The 15,058-nt window shown below is 43.2% G+C and overlaps 1 protein-coding gene across 1 annotated transcript in view; it reads left to right on the plus strand.

The window, feature by feature from the left end:
- LOC141804200 (uncharacterized) overlaps positions 1-15,058 on the plus strand; it is a 51,386-nt gene that overhangs the window by 25,939 nt on the left and 10,389 nt on the right. The window contains 8 exon segments of the mRNA XM_074688526.1: positions 4,997-5,147; positions 5,665-5,795; positions 7,934-7,989; positions 9,613-11,563; positions 12,215-12,388; positions 13,318-13,491; positions 13,894-14,067; positions 14,474-14,647. Of these exon segments, the coding sequence (XP_074544627.1) occupies positions 4,997-5,147; positions 5,665-5,795; positions 7,934-7,989; positions 9,613-11,563; positions 12,215-12,388; positions 13,318-13,491; positions 13,894-14,067; positions 14,474-14,647 (2,985 nt within the window).

Consider the following 15,058-nt stretch of genomic DNA (forward strand, 5'->3'; position numbering starts at 1 on the left):
CTGGCTCCGATGATTTTTCTGCAGCCCTGACAGTTCGTTGCAGTCTGTGCCTGTCGTGTTTGGAGGCTGAGGAAAACCAAACCGAGATGGAGGAGCACAGGACAGACTGGATGATGGAGGTGTAGAAGATGATGAGCAGGTCCTGGGGCAGGTTGAACTTCCTGAGCTGTCTGAGGAAGAACAACCTCTGCTGTGCCTTCTTCCTGATGGAGTCTATGTGGGAGGTCCACTTCAGGTCCCGGGAGATGGTGGATCCCAGGAACCGGAAGGAGTCCACAGTAGACACGGTGTTGTTCAGAACGGTGAGGGGGGGCAGAGGAGGGGGGTTTCTCCTAAAGTCCACTGTCACCTCCACAGTCTTGAGTTTGATTGTTTATTGCCACGTGTGGTCCCATGGTCCTACTGAAGGCCCAGTGGCTGGGGCCACGGTTCGCCACTGGCTCCTTCCAATGCTGAATGGGTGCAAACTGCTCTCATGTTGGGGAGAAAACTTCTAGTAATGAACTGGAAAGGCTCCTCTGTTCCTGCACCATCTCTGTGGTTCACCCAGTTAGAGAAACTAGCTGCTTTAGAAAAACTGTCCTTTAGGCTGATAAACAGGGTGGAGAAGTATTTCCAGAAGTGGGGATGTTACCATGACTTTAGAGAAAAGTGCTGACTAAATATGTTGGGTCCCTTATCGTATGGTTGACATTAAGAAACACAATCTGAGATCTGTGGCTTTGTAATGCTATGACCAACATTAATCTACCAGTACACGTTTACTTGTTTGTCACATGTCTTTTTATTTTTTTGTAAGTGTTTTGTTTATGCTGTTTTGTCACCGTTTTTACCTACAAGTATCAAAATGTTCACACAGAAATATTGTCTCTTCTCACTGTCTGGCAGAGCCATGTATGACATTCATTAATGGTCTAAATTGTGTGGTTGTTGACTAATGTCCTCCTCATGTTTCTGTGTGATCACTTGTCACTGTTAAGAAGAAAAAGCTCTAATAAAAAATATAAATCATAAAAAAAATAAAGTTCCTTTTATCTGCATTTGGGTCCTCCACCTCTTTTGTTTTTTCCCTCCGGACTCTCACGACGTATATCCCATCATGCATTTGGGTTGAAACAGAAGAAATGTCTGATTACATGTTTAATGATGACTAACAGCATGAAACAACATGAAAAACTGTCAGAGAATAACACTTAGCTCCCTGTTTAACTTTCAGACGAGCCCGTCTCACAACTTTGAGCTGAGAAACAAACAACACGGACGTTAGCCGCTAAACCGTTCATCGCAGGTGATGCATTCACTGGACCTTGGAATTCTTAAACACAGCATAAGTTCAGTGCAAATATATGGTTTATTTATTTAAAAATAACGTGTAATAAATGTTTCTATTATATTTGGCTGTTGCAGAAAATAAGCCAAATATAATATTAGGTATCACTACAATAAAAACTGTTTGGCAGTTTTTAAGAAAAGATATAACTGTGAATCCCCAGCCGTCTGTGAGCGAAGAGAGAGTAAATACGTCACCGTCAGCGGCTGGAGAATGAGTGAGTAGTGTCTGAAATGTTGTTCTCTTTTCCAGTTTAGATCCTCTGATTTCATCATTCTTCTCTTCTTATGTTATCCTTAGCTTTATGCTAAAAGTAAACCTTGAAGGTAAACACATGTTACAGTTGCTTCTTGGTTAAATCATCTTTATAAACCTGTTAGCTAACGTCTGTCTGTGTCTAATGATATAAACCTGTGACCATCAGGGGCGGAGTGGGACTCATTTTCAGCCCTGGAACTTCATACCTCAGACCGGCCCACTTTATATCATGATCTATTGTATTCAAATAATGTCATTATAACTTTACATGCTCAGAGCGCTGTTCTCTAAAGCCTTTAATTCTGTGTTTTTCTCTAAAAAAATCCAATTCAGTGCGGGTAATGGTTGCTTCAAAATGTGGATTTATTTCAACCTGAGAGCAGATCTCCACATGTTATTCTTTGCAACACAACTTTCTTTTCAACAAATTTAAAAAAATCAAAAATTTAAAATAACACATTTGAAAAAATCAAATAAATAAAAGTATTGCACTCTGATAATATTTTTCCTGCACTGTAGCCGGATGTGCACGATCGGCAGCTTTTTAACTAAAACAGCTACAGGACAACCTGGATGTCCTTTTCTGCAACATCAAATATCAGACAAACTGGTGTTCTCATATATCTAACCCTTAAACATAAATAAAGGAAAAAATAAGTACTGCACTGCTCACAGCAAGTTTGTTATTCACAGTTTAACAAAACTTTCTAATGATGACTTTAACTCTGTTTCCTCTGCATAAGAATAGTTTCAAAGAAACATGGCCAACACTGAAACATTAATAAACGCCTGAGCAGTGCACTGGTCTCTGCAACTTTGTTAATGACCGTATTGTGATGATTAGACGTAAATACTCCTACCACATGGTGTCGCTGTGGAGTCATGATTCAGATGTGTGTGGACTGTGATTGAGGTTAAAGGTCACACAAACGATACAGACAGATCAGCTGGATGTTGGAGCATGTGGTCAGATGTCATGTTGGACAATAAAGCTCTTGAATCAAAAATGAGCTCATCAAGTTCTTGTTATATGAAACAGAACAACACATGGTACCAGACTTGAATATCATTAAAAATCTGTGGGATGATTTGAAGCCGACTGTCCATACTCGAAAACCATCGAACCTGACTGAACTAGAGATGTTTTGTAAGGAGGAATGGTCCAGAATACCTCCATCTACAATCCAGACTCTTATTACAGGCTATAGGAAGCATCTGGTGGCTGTTATTTTTTCAAAAGGGGGCTCAACTAAATATTGATAGGATTTTTCTGTTGGGGTGCCCAAACTTATGCACGTGTCTAATTTTGTTCTGATTCATATTGCATATTTACTGTTAATCCAATAAACCTCATTTCACCACTGAAATATTACTGTGTCCATCAGTTATTTGATGGATCAAAATGAAGTTGCTGGTACAAAGACCCAATGATTTATACATGAAAATGATGGAAATTGTCAGGGGTGCCCAAACTTTTTCATACAACTGTAAATCACTTTCCAAAGGGGACCACGGCAGAGCTCTCTCAGGACGCAGAAACCAGTGCGCCAAGTGCCTGAGGCTAAAAGCAAGGTGGTAAAGCTGGAGGTCAGGAACTCCCAGCCCACCACCATCTACTGACCTCTGAAGTGTCCGTAATTTAAGTTTCGGGCGCTTTTTATTCCATCAAAAAATGTTGCAAATACTGTCAAATTGCTTAAAGTAAGTCTGTGGAATTTTAACTGGGGAGGCTTGAAAGGAACTTTATTTTAACTGAACTCGAAAAGTCAAACTGAAAATCCAAAAACTAAAACAAAAGAAACAAAACCAAAAACACTGGAAAACTCCCAGGAGACACAAGAGGCACGAGGCGAACGCAGACAGGGACAGCAAACAGGCGACAGCAGACAGCAAACAATGAACCCACACAAAGCACACTGAACACAGAGACTATATAGACTGGGTAATTAACCACAGGTGCAGATCAAGACACAGGTGAAACACATGAGGAGCAATCAACCAGGAGGGAAACACAAGGAGAACCAAACCAAACACAGAGAAAATCAAGACAGAGACTCAAAACATTAAAGACACAGAAACACTAGAAATGATCATAAAGAGACAAACACACGACAAGAACCAAATCAAAACCACAAGAAGCACAAACTAAAGACAACAACAAGAGACAGAGAACAATCCTCAAGAATAACTCAGATTAACACAGAGACACAGGACAAGAACCAAATCAAAACCACAAGGAGACAAACCAAGAACACAGAACCACACAGAAACACAAGAAGACCAAAACACAAGAAAACCCAGGAAACCAAAAACCCAAACCATGACAATATAATGCATATAGTGAGCATCACTAATACACTACTTTTCAAAATGCATTGTGGGATACACTGAGTGGACTATACAGTGAATGACCATGCTCACTCAGATTTCAGACAGCACGACAACATGGTGTATTCACTATAGAGTGGATAGGGAGGGATTTCAGACAGAGTCTGTGCAGTAGAGACTGTGAGGGATTCTGGGAGAATCTGAGTGGAGCTGGGTGACAAAAATAATAATTATTTTTTTTCTTTGGAGAGTCTAATCACTTCCTGACTCTACCGCCAGAACGTCAGCTGTCAATCATCGTTAAACGTGACATAAAGCCTCGTCTTTAACCTCGTATAACTAATAAAAACAAAACATTTCATAAAAAAGAGGACTTGGATACAAGACAGCCAAATGATATCTTCAAATCACCACAACAATCAGACGTGAGAAACATTTCTACCAGGTGGATTAATTTTTTAAACTTTGACCACAGCCCATCTGGAATGACTGGAAAGCCGTATTTTTAAACCTATACTGCAGCCAGCCACCAGGGGGAGCAGTTTTTGTGGAGACCTCACTTCAAGCCAAGCAAGATGACGTCCATTTTTTTACAGTCTCTGCTCCAAACACAAACTCAAACACTGCAGGTTCACTCTCCCTGATTCACACCCAGTCCAGGAATGTGGTTGGTTAACACCCTTACTGCGAGACCTGCAAGTACACGAACAAATAAAGAATCAAATGACGGGAAATCTACCACGTCTCTACCTCACCATGCACATTCATTTTTACAGAAACAGTCACCTGGGTTACACAATGGTTTCTTAAGAACGTGGACTATGGTCGGTGGACTTTTAGCAGTTATTAAAGCAGTAAACTGTTTTTGACTTGCATGTTAAGTCTGTGTAGTTTATTTATTTAGGTTAGTCCGTGGTTTAGTCTTGAAATCTGCCCAGCAACAACCCCCACCTTAACCTGACATTACAGAAAGACAAAGACATTACAGAGGAGCAGACAACTAGCTGCTCATAACTTTATCCTCTAACTCTGGTTCAGTGAAAGGAGACAACTCTAGTGCTTGCTTGTTTTTATTTTCAGGGGCACGATTACGTCAGCTCAGGTGCTGCAGGTGCAGCAGGAAAGAGAGGAGCAGGGAGGAGTCAGGAAGTTGAAGTTATTTAGTGACTTCTGTCAGCGTCCATTTTGTGTTGAGACAGAGAAGAGGAAGGAGAGAGAAAAGGCGAGCAGGGTGAGTGTTGATCCAACATTTCTGTGATTGAACTGTCAGAGTCTCTGAGTCACTTTTTAACCTGGGGACGAGTTAGACTGAACTCAGCAGTCTGATTTATCTATGGAGTCGTAACTCTGGTTCAGGAACAATCAGTGAAGCGTCAGTAAGTCCTGGAAACAGACAGGAAGGTGTGTTTCACGGAGCAGATAATAATTAATCCACAGAGCAGGCTCAGGGGCCCAAAGTTCACCTTTTATAACATCATTTATGACAGCTGGCTCAGCCTCTCTGGACCAGATAAGGATGGTGTCTGGATGAAAGTTCAGATTGTAAAGATATCAAACAATCTTTACTGATACGGCACCAAATCATCACAAAGGTTATCTCAGGACACTTTCCAAAGCATTAGATATATGTGATCCACACAGTCCCTTTATACTGCTTTATGGGGTGTGTGTGTGTGTGTGTGTGTGTGTGTGTGTGTGTGTGTGTGTGTGTGTGTGTGTGTGTGTGTGTGTGTGTGTGTGTGTTGTAGATGAACTTTTCAGTGGAGGAAGAGGAGGATCATGCAGAGTCTGCAGTGTCTGGACGTCTGTCTCTGAACAGTGATCGGTCCAAAGAAGAGCCTTTAAATTTCAGAGCTGAACCTGGACCTTCAGACACAAAGTAAGACCGCTCATTCTAACTGGATCATATCTATAAACTCTGTGTATGTGTGTGTGTGTGTGTGTGTGTGTGTGTGTGTGTGTGTGTGTGTGTGTGTGCAGTCTTTTCTGAATGGTTGTGTAGCAGTAACCCTCATAATGAACTTCCATTTGCAGTTCACCTGCTGTCCTCTGGGGGCAGTTGAGTCCATCTGCTGTGACTGTTAGTTAAAGCATAAAGTATCAGTTATCACCCACCTCAGTTTCAAAGTTGTTGTCAACTTTATTCCAACTCACTACCTGACGTATAAACCACGTCAATGATCATTTCCAAACATTTGACTTTTCAAAAGAAACTGACCTTTAGGTTCAAACTGACCAACTGTCTGGATGTGCCCTCAGATACAAACACTGCAGGTAGTGATGGTACGATCTTTGAAGATGGATGCACTAGGGACAGACCGATTATCGGCCGGGCCGATTATCGGGGACAATATTTGGCATTTTGGGGCATATCGGCATCGACATTTTGTTTTATCCTACGGCCGATATGAAACCAATTCAGAACTGTGTTGTTTGGGCTCTGATTCAGCTGCACCGCTGTCTGCAGTCTCTATGTTTTTATATGTTTTGTTTTTTATATGTTTAAATATGTTTTTCTGCCTCTTAAAAATGAAAACACATGTTTTAAACTGCAGACATTCAGGAGCTGCTTGTTGATGCTTCTCTGCACATGATTTCTCCCTGTCTGCACTACGGAAGCCCTAGATGGTCAAAACATTTAAAATCAGTCATGTTAAATCAAACAGAAAATTAATTGACTGTATAACATGCCTGTAAAAAGCAGCACAAACTCTATTCTGTCCAGATTTTATTGCAGTCACATTGAAATGTTGGAAAACTTTATTTATTTATTTATTTCATTGAAGTTTATAAAACATGCTGCTGAGCCTGGGAGCTGTTCAACAAACATATTGGCCTTGTGGAATTTCCCCTGTGGGACTAATAAAGGTTTATCTCATCTTATAGGCTTGAAGGCAGTAAATGCAGTTCAGTGTTGGAGTTTGTATCATTCAACATTTTTACATCAATATTTTGACTTTTCCTACAAATGAATATCAGCTTCAAATATCAGGTATCGGCCTCCTTTCCTACTAATAATCAGTATCAGCCCCAAAAAATCCATATCTATCTCTAGTATGACTGCATTTTTGTCAAACTGACGGATTCTCTGATCATGTGACAGGAATAAAAACATCTGTGTGTTTGTTTCCATCAGACAGAGAGCAGAGTCTGCAGTGTCTGGACGTCTGTCTCTGAAGAGTGATCGGTCCAAAGAAGAGCCTTTAAAGTTCAGAACTGGACCTGGACCTTCAGACACAAAGTAAGACCGCTCATTCTAACTGGATCAGATCTATAAACTCCATGTCTTTGTGGATTTTCTGTTTCCAGATCTAAAAATGTAGAAATATTATACTTAGAGGATGATTCATGTGAGAGGAATAAACCATCTTCTGAGTTACAGAGCTGATATCATCAGACAGAGAGCAGAGTCTGCAGTGTCTGTGTAGCAGCTGTGTACTCGTTGTTGCGTTGTGTGATGAATCAGGCAAACACTTGAAATCTCTGGCACCAACTCGCCGTTTAATCTGATAAACTCAGAGGAAGTAGAGGCGTCTCACAACGTTTCTTGTCAGCATAAACAGCTCAAACAGATCAACAACACACATATAAAAAAGAGCTATCTGCTGATGGCTGCACCTCGGTGTTCGTCCATGTTCAAGCAGGAAAATACAGCACATGGTGAGGCTAACGATGTCAACACAGAATTACAACCACTGAAACCCCAGTGACAGGTGCAGGTGGGGTCAGGTGTTTTAAGGGCTGCTCTCATATACCATCACCAGACCACCAAACCTCAGCTGACCCCAGGGGTCAGTCAGGGGTCAGCTGAGGAAAAACTGGATCCAGAATTAATGCCAAACATTTTCTCAAAGAAATATTCAAAGAGCACACCTGGATAGATGCACCTGCTGACAGACATTTCAATAGGGAAAAGGTGTGCCAGTGTCCCCCTCTGAGCTATGAGCATAAGATGCCAGCTGAAGGCTAACATGTAATCCAGGTTTGGGCTGTGAAACTCCTTGTTTGTTCTTTCAGTGTGTTTCAGGATGGACCTGGACCTGGGACAGACAGACAGAGCTGGACGTCACAAAGTAAGACCATACAGCACTTCATGAAGTCAAGGTGTCAGTGAACCAGTTTGTAAGAGTCAAAACTGTTTGATAACCCAGAGTCCTGGTATACGCCTGTCTTCTTGTGTCCTATAGCATTAATCCACTTCATGTTTTTTTAGATTCAAAACACAAAAACTTTATTTTAAGAAGTTTCACAAAATGATCCAGAAGCTTCAGTAAAAATCTCACGTATGCTACAACACACAGACACGGTGTAAAAACCTGTGACTCCACTGCTGGTTGTTGTTTTACTAAACTGTGCAACTACTCACAGGCCACACCCCCATCAGTTCCCACCCATCACCACGGTAACAGGCCACACCCCATCAGTTCCCACCCATCGCCACGGTAACTCACATTAGCCCCAAAATCTGCAGCCAAGCACCACACCAAGATAAAGATCAAGCTGTATCAACAAAACCTGTTCCTTTGACAGAAAAACAACAATTACAAATTTATGCAGAGCACATTATCAACATATTCATTATTTAACCACAGTTAATAACCAGAACTGGTCTCATACACAGTTTCTGGTCCTGTGGATTGAAAATGTTTGATTATCTGTATCAGACACGGTGCAGGCTGGTCTGCTTCTCTGTCACTGCTGCTGTTGCATGACCATGTTGTGGTCGCTCTTGTAGCCATTTGAATGTTTCCTCTGTGAAGTTCATTACAACATCAGTTTGTTTTAAAAAGTGAGGGAAAAATATCTACAGCTCAGTAGGGCTGGGGGTAAACTATTATTTTTAAGACGATAAATCAGGCGTTTATTTTATCCATGAGTCCACTAATCTAACCATTAATTTGATGATTAGACTAATGATTATTTTTCTGTTGTTCGATTGATAAAGACTAGAATGTGTCCTAAAAAATGCCCAAAATGATCAGTAATATAGTTTATTAAACAGCTGTAGTGGTGTATTGCATTTAGCTGAAAATATCCTCCTTTTTACGAGATAGTATCTCAGTGTCATTGGAACAAAGTTGGGTTCACATTTCTCTTCCTGCTGTTTTGTGCGTGGTGAAGTTGCGCTCCAACGTGTTCACAGACACACAAACACGTGGGCACATTTACACACAGAGACAAGCTCATTCTGTATAGCAGACAGAGAGCTGGAAAAACACCACAAAAAACATTTCCCAGGACCTTCTCTGTGAAGATGCAACACTCTCTCACTCTCTCTTGAGAGCTGTGCATTAGTTAACGTTTGTTAACATATAATGTTGGTAACGTTAGCTAGCATACGGCTACAGAACACAGCTAGCTAGCTGCTACTAACCCGGCACAAACAAACTGCACAGAGAGCTAACTTGTTGTTGCTGTTTACGAGTCAGACATAACATTAGACAAACGTTAGCCAGCTTTTAGTATCATGATCTAAGACCAAGAACTCATGAGGGTCAAGTCCACACCTCTGCTGTCAATCAAAGGTGGACACTGACACAGTCAGAGGCTGAGGGGGAACCAGTCTTTGTGGTCGTGCTCTTAGACTGGACTTTTTAACCCAGAATCCTTTTCAGGTTCTGTTTCTGATGTTTGTTTTCACAGGAAAATGATCACAGACTGTCAGCTGATCTCTTTTCTCTCTTCTTTGATGACAGGTGATCAGTTCCAGGTTTTAGAAGACCACAAGATCAGTCTGAAGACCAGATGTGAACGTGTGACTGAAGGAAGTGATGACCCAGGAAGTAGAGCCCTCCTCAAAGAGATCTACACTGAGCTCTACATCACAGAGGGACCAAGTGAAGGGGTGAACACACAGCATGAGGTGAGCCAGCTGGAGACAGCCTCCAAGAAGATCCTCCAGGACACTCCCATCAAGGTCCAGGACGCTCCCATCAAGGTCCAGGACACTCCCATCAAGGTCCAGGACATCTTTAAAGCCTTACCTGGGCAGCAGGAACCAATCAGAGAGGATCTGACGGACGGCGTTGCTAAATTAAAACAATTGGAGAAATTAAAAAAGAATCTGAAATTCTTCTTCTCTAGGTCACAAAGATCAAAAAACAGCAGAAAGATCAAAGAACAGGGACCAATCAGAGTGGTCCTGACAAACGGCGTGGCTGGGGTTGGAAAAACCTTCTCAGTGCTGAAGTTCACTCTGGACTGGGCAGAGGGCTCTGAAAACCAGGACCTCAGTCTGGTGGTCCTGCTGTCCTTCAGGGAGCTGAACCTGATCAAAGATGAGCGCTACAGTCTCCTCAGTCTGCTCCATGTTTTCCATCCAGCGTTAGAGAAGCTGAGAGCAGAGACGCTGGCTGTCTGTAAACTGTTGTTCATCTTTGACGGCCTGGACGAAAGCAGACTGTCTCTGGATTTTAAAGACACTCAGCGTGTGTCTGACGTCACACAGGAGAGCTCTGTAAAGGTGCTGTTAACAAACCTGATCCAGGGAAACCTGCTTCCCTCAGCTCTGGTCTGGATCACTTCTCGACCTGCAGCGGCCAATCAGATCCCTCCTTGGTGCGTGGACAGGCTGACAGAAGTACGAGGCTTCACTGACGCCCAGAAGGAGGAGTACTTCAGGAGGAGGTTCAGGGATGAAGATGAGTCCAGCAGAGTCCTCTCACACATCAAGACCTCCAGGAGCCTCCACATCATGTGTCAGATCCCGGTCTTCTGCTGGATCACGGCCACAGTCCTGGATCACATGATGAGCTCAGAGCAGAGAGGAGAGCTGCCCAAGACCCTGACTGACATGTACTCACACTTCCTGCTGGTTCAGACCCAGAGGAAGAAGAAGAAGTACGATGGGGGTCAGGAGACCAGTCCTCAGGAGCTGATGGAGGCTGACGGAGAAGTCCTCCTGAAGCTGGGCAGGCTGGCGTTTGAACATCTGGAGGAAGGAAACATCCTGTTCTACCAAGAAGACCTGGAGCGCTGTGGTCTGGATGTCTCAGAGGCCTCGGTGTACTCAGGAGTTTGTACAGAGATCTTCAAAAGAGAGAGTGTGATCTTCCAGAAAACAGTCTACTGCTTCGTCCATCTGAGCGTTCAGGAGTTTCTGGCTGCAGTCTACGTCTACCGCTGTTTCACACACGGAGACTCAGCAGGACTGGAGATGTTTCTGAAGGGACGAGTCAAAGTTTCAGGTCTAGATGACCTCCTTAAAAGAGCCATGGAGAAATCCCTGAGCAGTGAAAACGGTCACCTGGACCTGTTTGTTCGCTTCCTTCATGGACTGTCTCTGGAGTCAAACCAGAGACTCTTAGGAGGTCTGCTGGGTCACACAGAAACCAGTCCAGAGATGATCCAGAGAATCATCATCAACCTGAAGAAGATGAACAGTGGTGGGGTCTCTCCTGACAGAAGCATCAACATCTTCCACTGTCTGACGGAGATGAAGGACCTCTCAGTCCACCAGGAGATCCAAGACTTCCTGAAGTCAGAGACCAGATCAGAGGAACTCTCTGAGATCCAGTGCTCTGCTCTGGCCTACATGCTGCAGATGTCAGAGGAGGTTCTGGAGGAGTTTGACCTGGAGAAGTACAACACATCATCTGAGGGACGACGCAGACTGATTCCAGCTGTGAGGAACTGCAGGAAGGCTCGGTAAGTCCATCAGAGACACAGATCAAAAACCAGGACAGATTGGAGGCTGACTTCTTGAAATAGTAACCAAAGCGTTCCTCTGTGAACACTTTCCACCTGCTCAGTGAAAGACCTCAGGGGTGAGCTGTGTCAGGTGCTCTGGATCTGCCTCACAGTTGGTTTTTGTGTTGGTGAAGGTTTAAAGCTCGTTTTTGTGACGGCTCCAGAGCCTGTCTTGTTGTGTGGTGGATGCTGCTCTCTTTCTATCTGTACAGGTTCCTGTAGTGGTTTGACTGAAGCCTCAGACACATCCAGTACAGACTGATCATGAGTCTGGACCGTCCCTGTTCACTGAGTTATGAAGTGGTTTCTGATCCCATCGTAATCTGGCTCAGTTTGAGAGACAGACGTGGGCTCAGATCACATGAACAGACGGTCTGAGAGCCTGAGTTTAAGATGGTTTCCTCCTTGGTCTGAAAAGGAAAGATAAACGTGTTCAGGTCACAGAGTGATGAGAAATGTTTTCATGGTGTCAGAGGAAGATCAGATGAACCCTGATGGGAAACAAGAAGGTTTACATTAGAACAGGATGTGTCAAACTCTCCTTCAGTCTGTCAGATAAACTCAGAGTGTCTTCTTCCAGACTAACGCCTTCTCTTTGGATCTTCACAGATTTACTGGCTGCTCCCTGTCAACGACTGACTGTGAAGTTGTGTCCTCTGCTCTGAAGTCCAACCCCTCACATCTCAGAGAGCTCTACATGAGTGACAACAACCTGCAGGATTCAGCAGTGGAGCTCCTTTCAGCTGGACTAGAGAGTCCAAACTGTCGACTGGAGACTCTGGTGTAAGTTTACAGATCGACAGAATGATTGACTGATCGATGGATTTCCTTTCTTTTCTCTTCACCTCTAACTGGGATTATAATGGTTTGTAACTCTTCAGGAGTTGATCAATCTCAGACCTGATCTCTGGTCTGATCTCAGAACCTGATCTCTGACCTGATCTCTGGTCCCTGATCTCTGACCTGATCTCAGACCTGATCTCTGACCTGATCTCTGATCTGGTCTCTGATCTGGTCTCTGATCTGGTCCCTGATCTGGTCTCTGATCTGAGGGTGTGTTGGAGCCTCTGGTGGACTAACTGAAGGAGCAGAGAATCTAACGTTGCTCAGGTGTTGCTCCTCTCTCATGGAGCTTTTTTCAGTGTTTCTCTCAGGAGCTGAGTCTCTACATTTGAAAACATGTTATTGAACACCTTTACAAACATGCTGGTGAAGAATTGTTTCATAACCACTAAGTTGGATGATTTGTCAAATGTCTGATGAAATGCCCTTACCATGAGTTTCCTCTGTGCTGAGATGGATGTGGTGTGAAAGTTTAAATTTCAGACCTAAGGCTGAAATCTCCTGATGGTCTCTGAGGATCTTTCTGCTGAAGTTGATTTCTTCCTCCTGCTTTAGTCCAGGGACTGTGACAGAGAAATGATCAGTTCATCGTTTCAAACTTGAAGATCAAAGTTAAACTCCTGCTGTGTTTCATTTCCTCTGAGCCTCTAAAACAGCTGATTTCCTGTTGGATCCCCATCTCCAACACTCTGATCAAACTGTTTGGAGGCCAGAGATTTGAACCTGCATCCTGCTGTGTTCAGGTGTTTGGAGTTTACATTTTATAAACTTCAAGATTCTTTCCTTTCTTCAGCTCTCAGCTCATTTAGAAACATGAAATCAAACAGCTTCACTGTTTTCTCAACATTCATCATCTGTTCTTTGTTCAGGTTGATGAGCTGCAGGTTGTCAGAGATCAGCTGTGCTTCTCTGGCCTCTGCTCTGAAGTCCAACCCCTCCCATCTCAGAGATCTGGACCTGAACTCCAACAAGCTACAGGATTCAGGAGTGGCTGATCTGTGTGGTTTCCTGCAGCATCCTCTCTGCAGTCTGCAGACTCTGAGGTCAGTCTCCATGAGTTTCCTCTGTGCTGAGATGAAAGTGATGAAACAAACAAACGTGTTTTCTGAGCTTCTGGCTGTGATCCTCACACAGAGCATGAAGCTCTTTACTTTAAGCTCAAACACAGCTTCATGTTGACTCTTCAACACTTGCAGAGATGAAGAGCTGCTGTCAGTCAGTCTGTACTGAAGTATCAGCATATTGTCTTCAGGGTTAATCAAAGCTCTCTGTCACTGTTTGGAGGCCAGAGATTTGAACCTGCATCCTGCTGTGTTCAGGTGTTTGGAGTTTACATTTTATAAACTTCAAGATTCTTTACTTTCTTCAGCTCTCAGCTCATTTAGAAACATGAAATCAAACAGCTTCACTGTTTTCTCAACATTCATCATCTGTTCTTTGTTCAGGTTGATGAGCTGCAGTTTGTCAAAGATCAGCTGTGCTTCTCTGGCCTCTGCTCTGAAGTCCAACCCCTCCCATCTCAGAGAGCTGGACCTGAGTGATAACTCTCTGCATGATTCAGGAGTGACTGATCTGTGTGGTTTCCTGCAGCATCCTCTCTGCAGTCTGCAGACTCTGAGGTCAGTCTCCATGAGTTTCCTCTGTGCTGAGATGAAAGTGATGTAACAAACAAACCAAAGTGTTTTCTGAGCTTCTGGCTGTGATCCTCACACAGAGCATGAAGCTCTTTACTTTAAGCTCAAACACAGCTTCATGTTGACTCTTCAACACTTGCAGAGATGAAGAGCTGCTGTCAGTCAGTCTGTACTGAAGTATCAGCATATTGTCTTCAGGGTTAATCAAAGCTGTCTGTCACTGTTTGGAGGCCAGAGATTTGAACCTGCATCCTGCTGTGTTCAGGTGTTTGGAGTTTACATTTTATAAACTTCAAGATTCTTTACTTTCTTCAGCTCTCAGCTCATTTAGAAACATGAAATCAAACAGCTTCACTGTTTTCTCAACATTCATCATCTGTTCTTTGTTCAGGTTGATGGGCTGCGGTTTGTCAAAGATCAGCTGTGCTTCTCTGGCCTCTGCTCTGAAGTCCAACCCCTCCCATCTCAGAGACCTGGACCTGAGTGACAATAAGCTAAAGGATTCAGTAGTGACTGATCTGTGTGGTTTCCTGCAGCATCCTCTCTGCAGTCTGCAGACCCTGAGGTCAGTCTCCACAGCCCTCATTTATCAAACGTGCGTTTGCCTCAAAAATGGGTGTACGCTCCTTTCCACGCACAGATCAACATTTACAACCTGATTGTGGGTGGGGGGTTCGCCCTTATCCCACGCCAGGTCTGAGTTCGTGTACCTAAGTTTCATGTCAGTGGGCAGCACGGTGCAGCGAGGGAAATCCGTCTGTGGAGGAGAGTTATTAGATCATGTGAACACAAGATATTTTCAGAAATAAAAACTGATGTTCTTAGATTTATATTTACATTGTTGAGTTAGATATGACACCAAGAATGTTTCTAACATTTTACTCTTGTTTTGCAAATCTGTAAATTACATCGCTATGAAAGAGCAGCGCGAACTGTCAGCTGATTTCTCCCCATAAAAAAATGTGTTTCCTTCATC

This window comes from Halichoeres trimaculatus, unplaced genomic scaffold (genome assembly GCF_033239565.1).
Source record: "Halichoeres trimaculatus isolate MK-OKI-2021-1 unplaced genomic scaffold, fHalTri1.1 fHalTri1_scaffold_15, whole genome shotgun sequence".
Classification (NCBI taxonomy): Eukaryota; Metazoa; Chordata; class Actinopteri; order Labriformes; family Labridae; genus Halichoeres; species Halichoeres trimaculatus.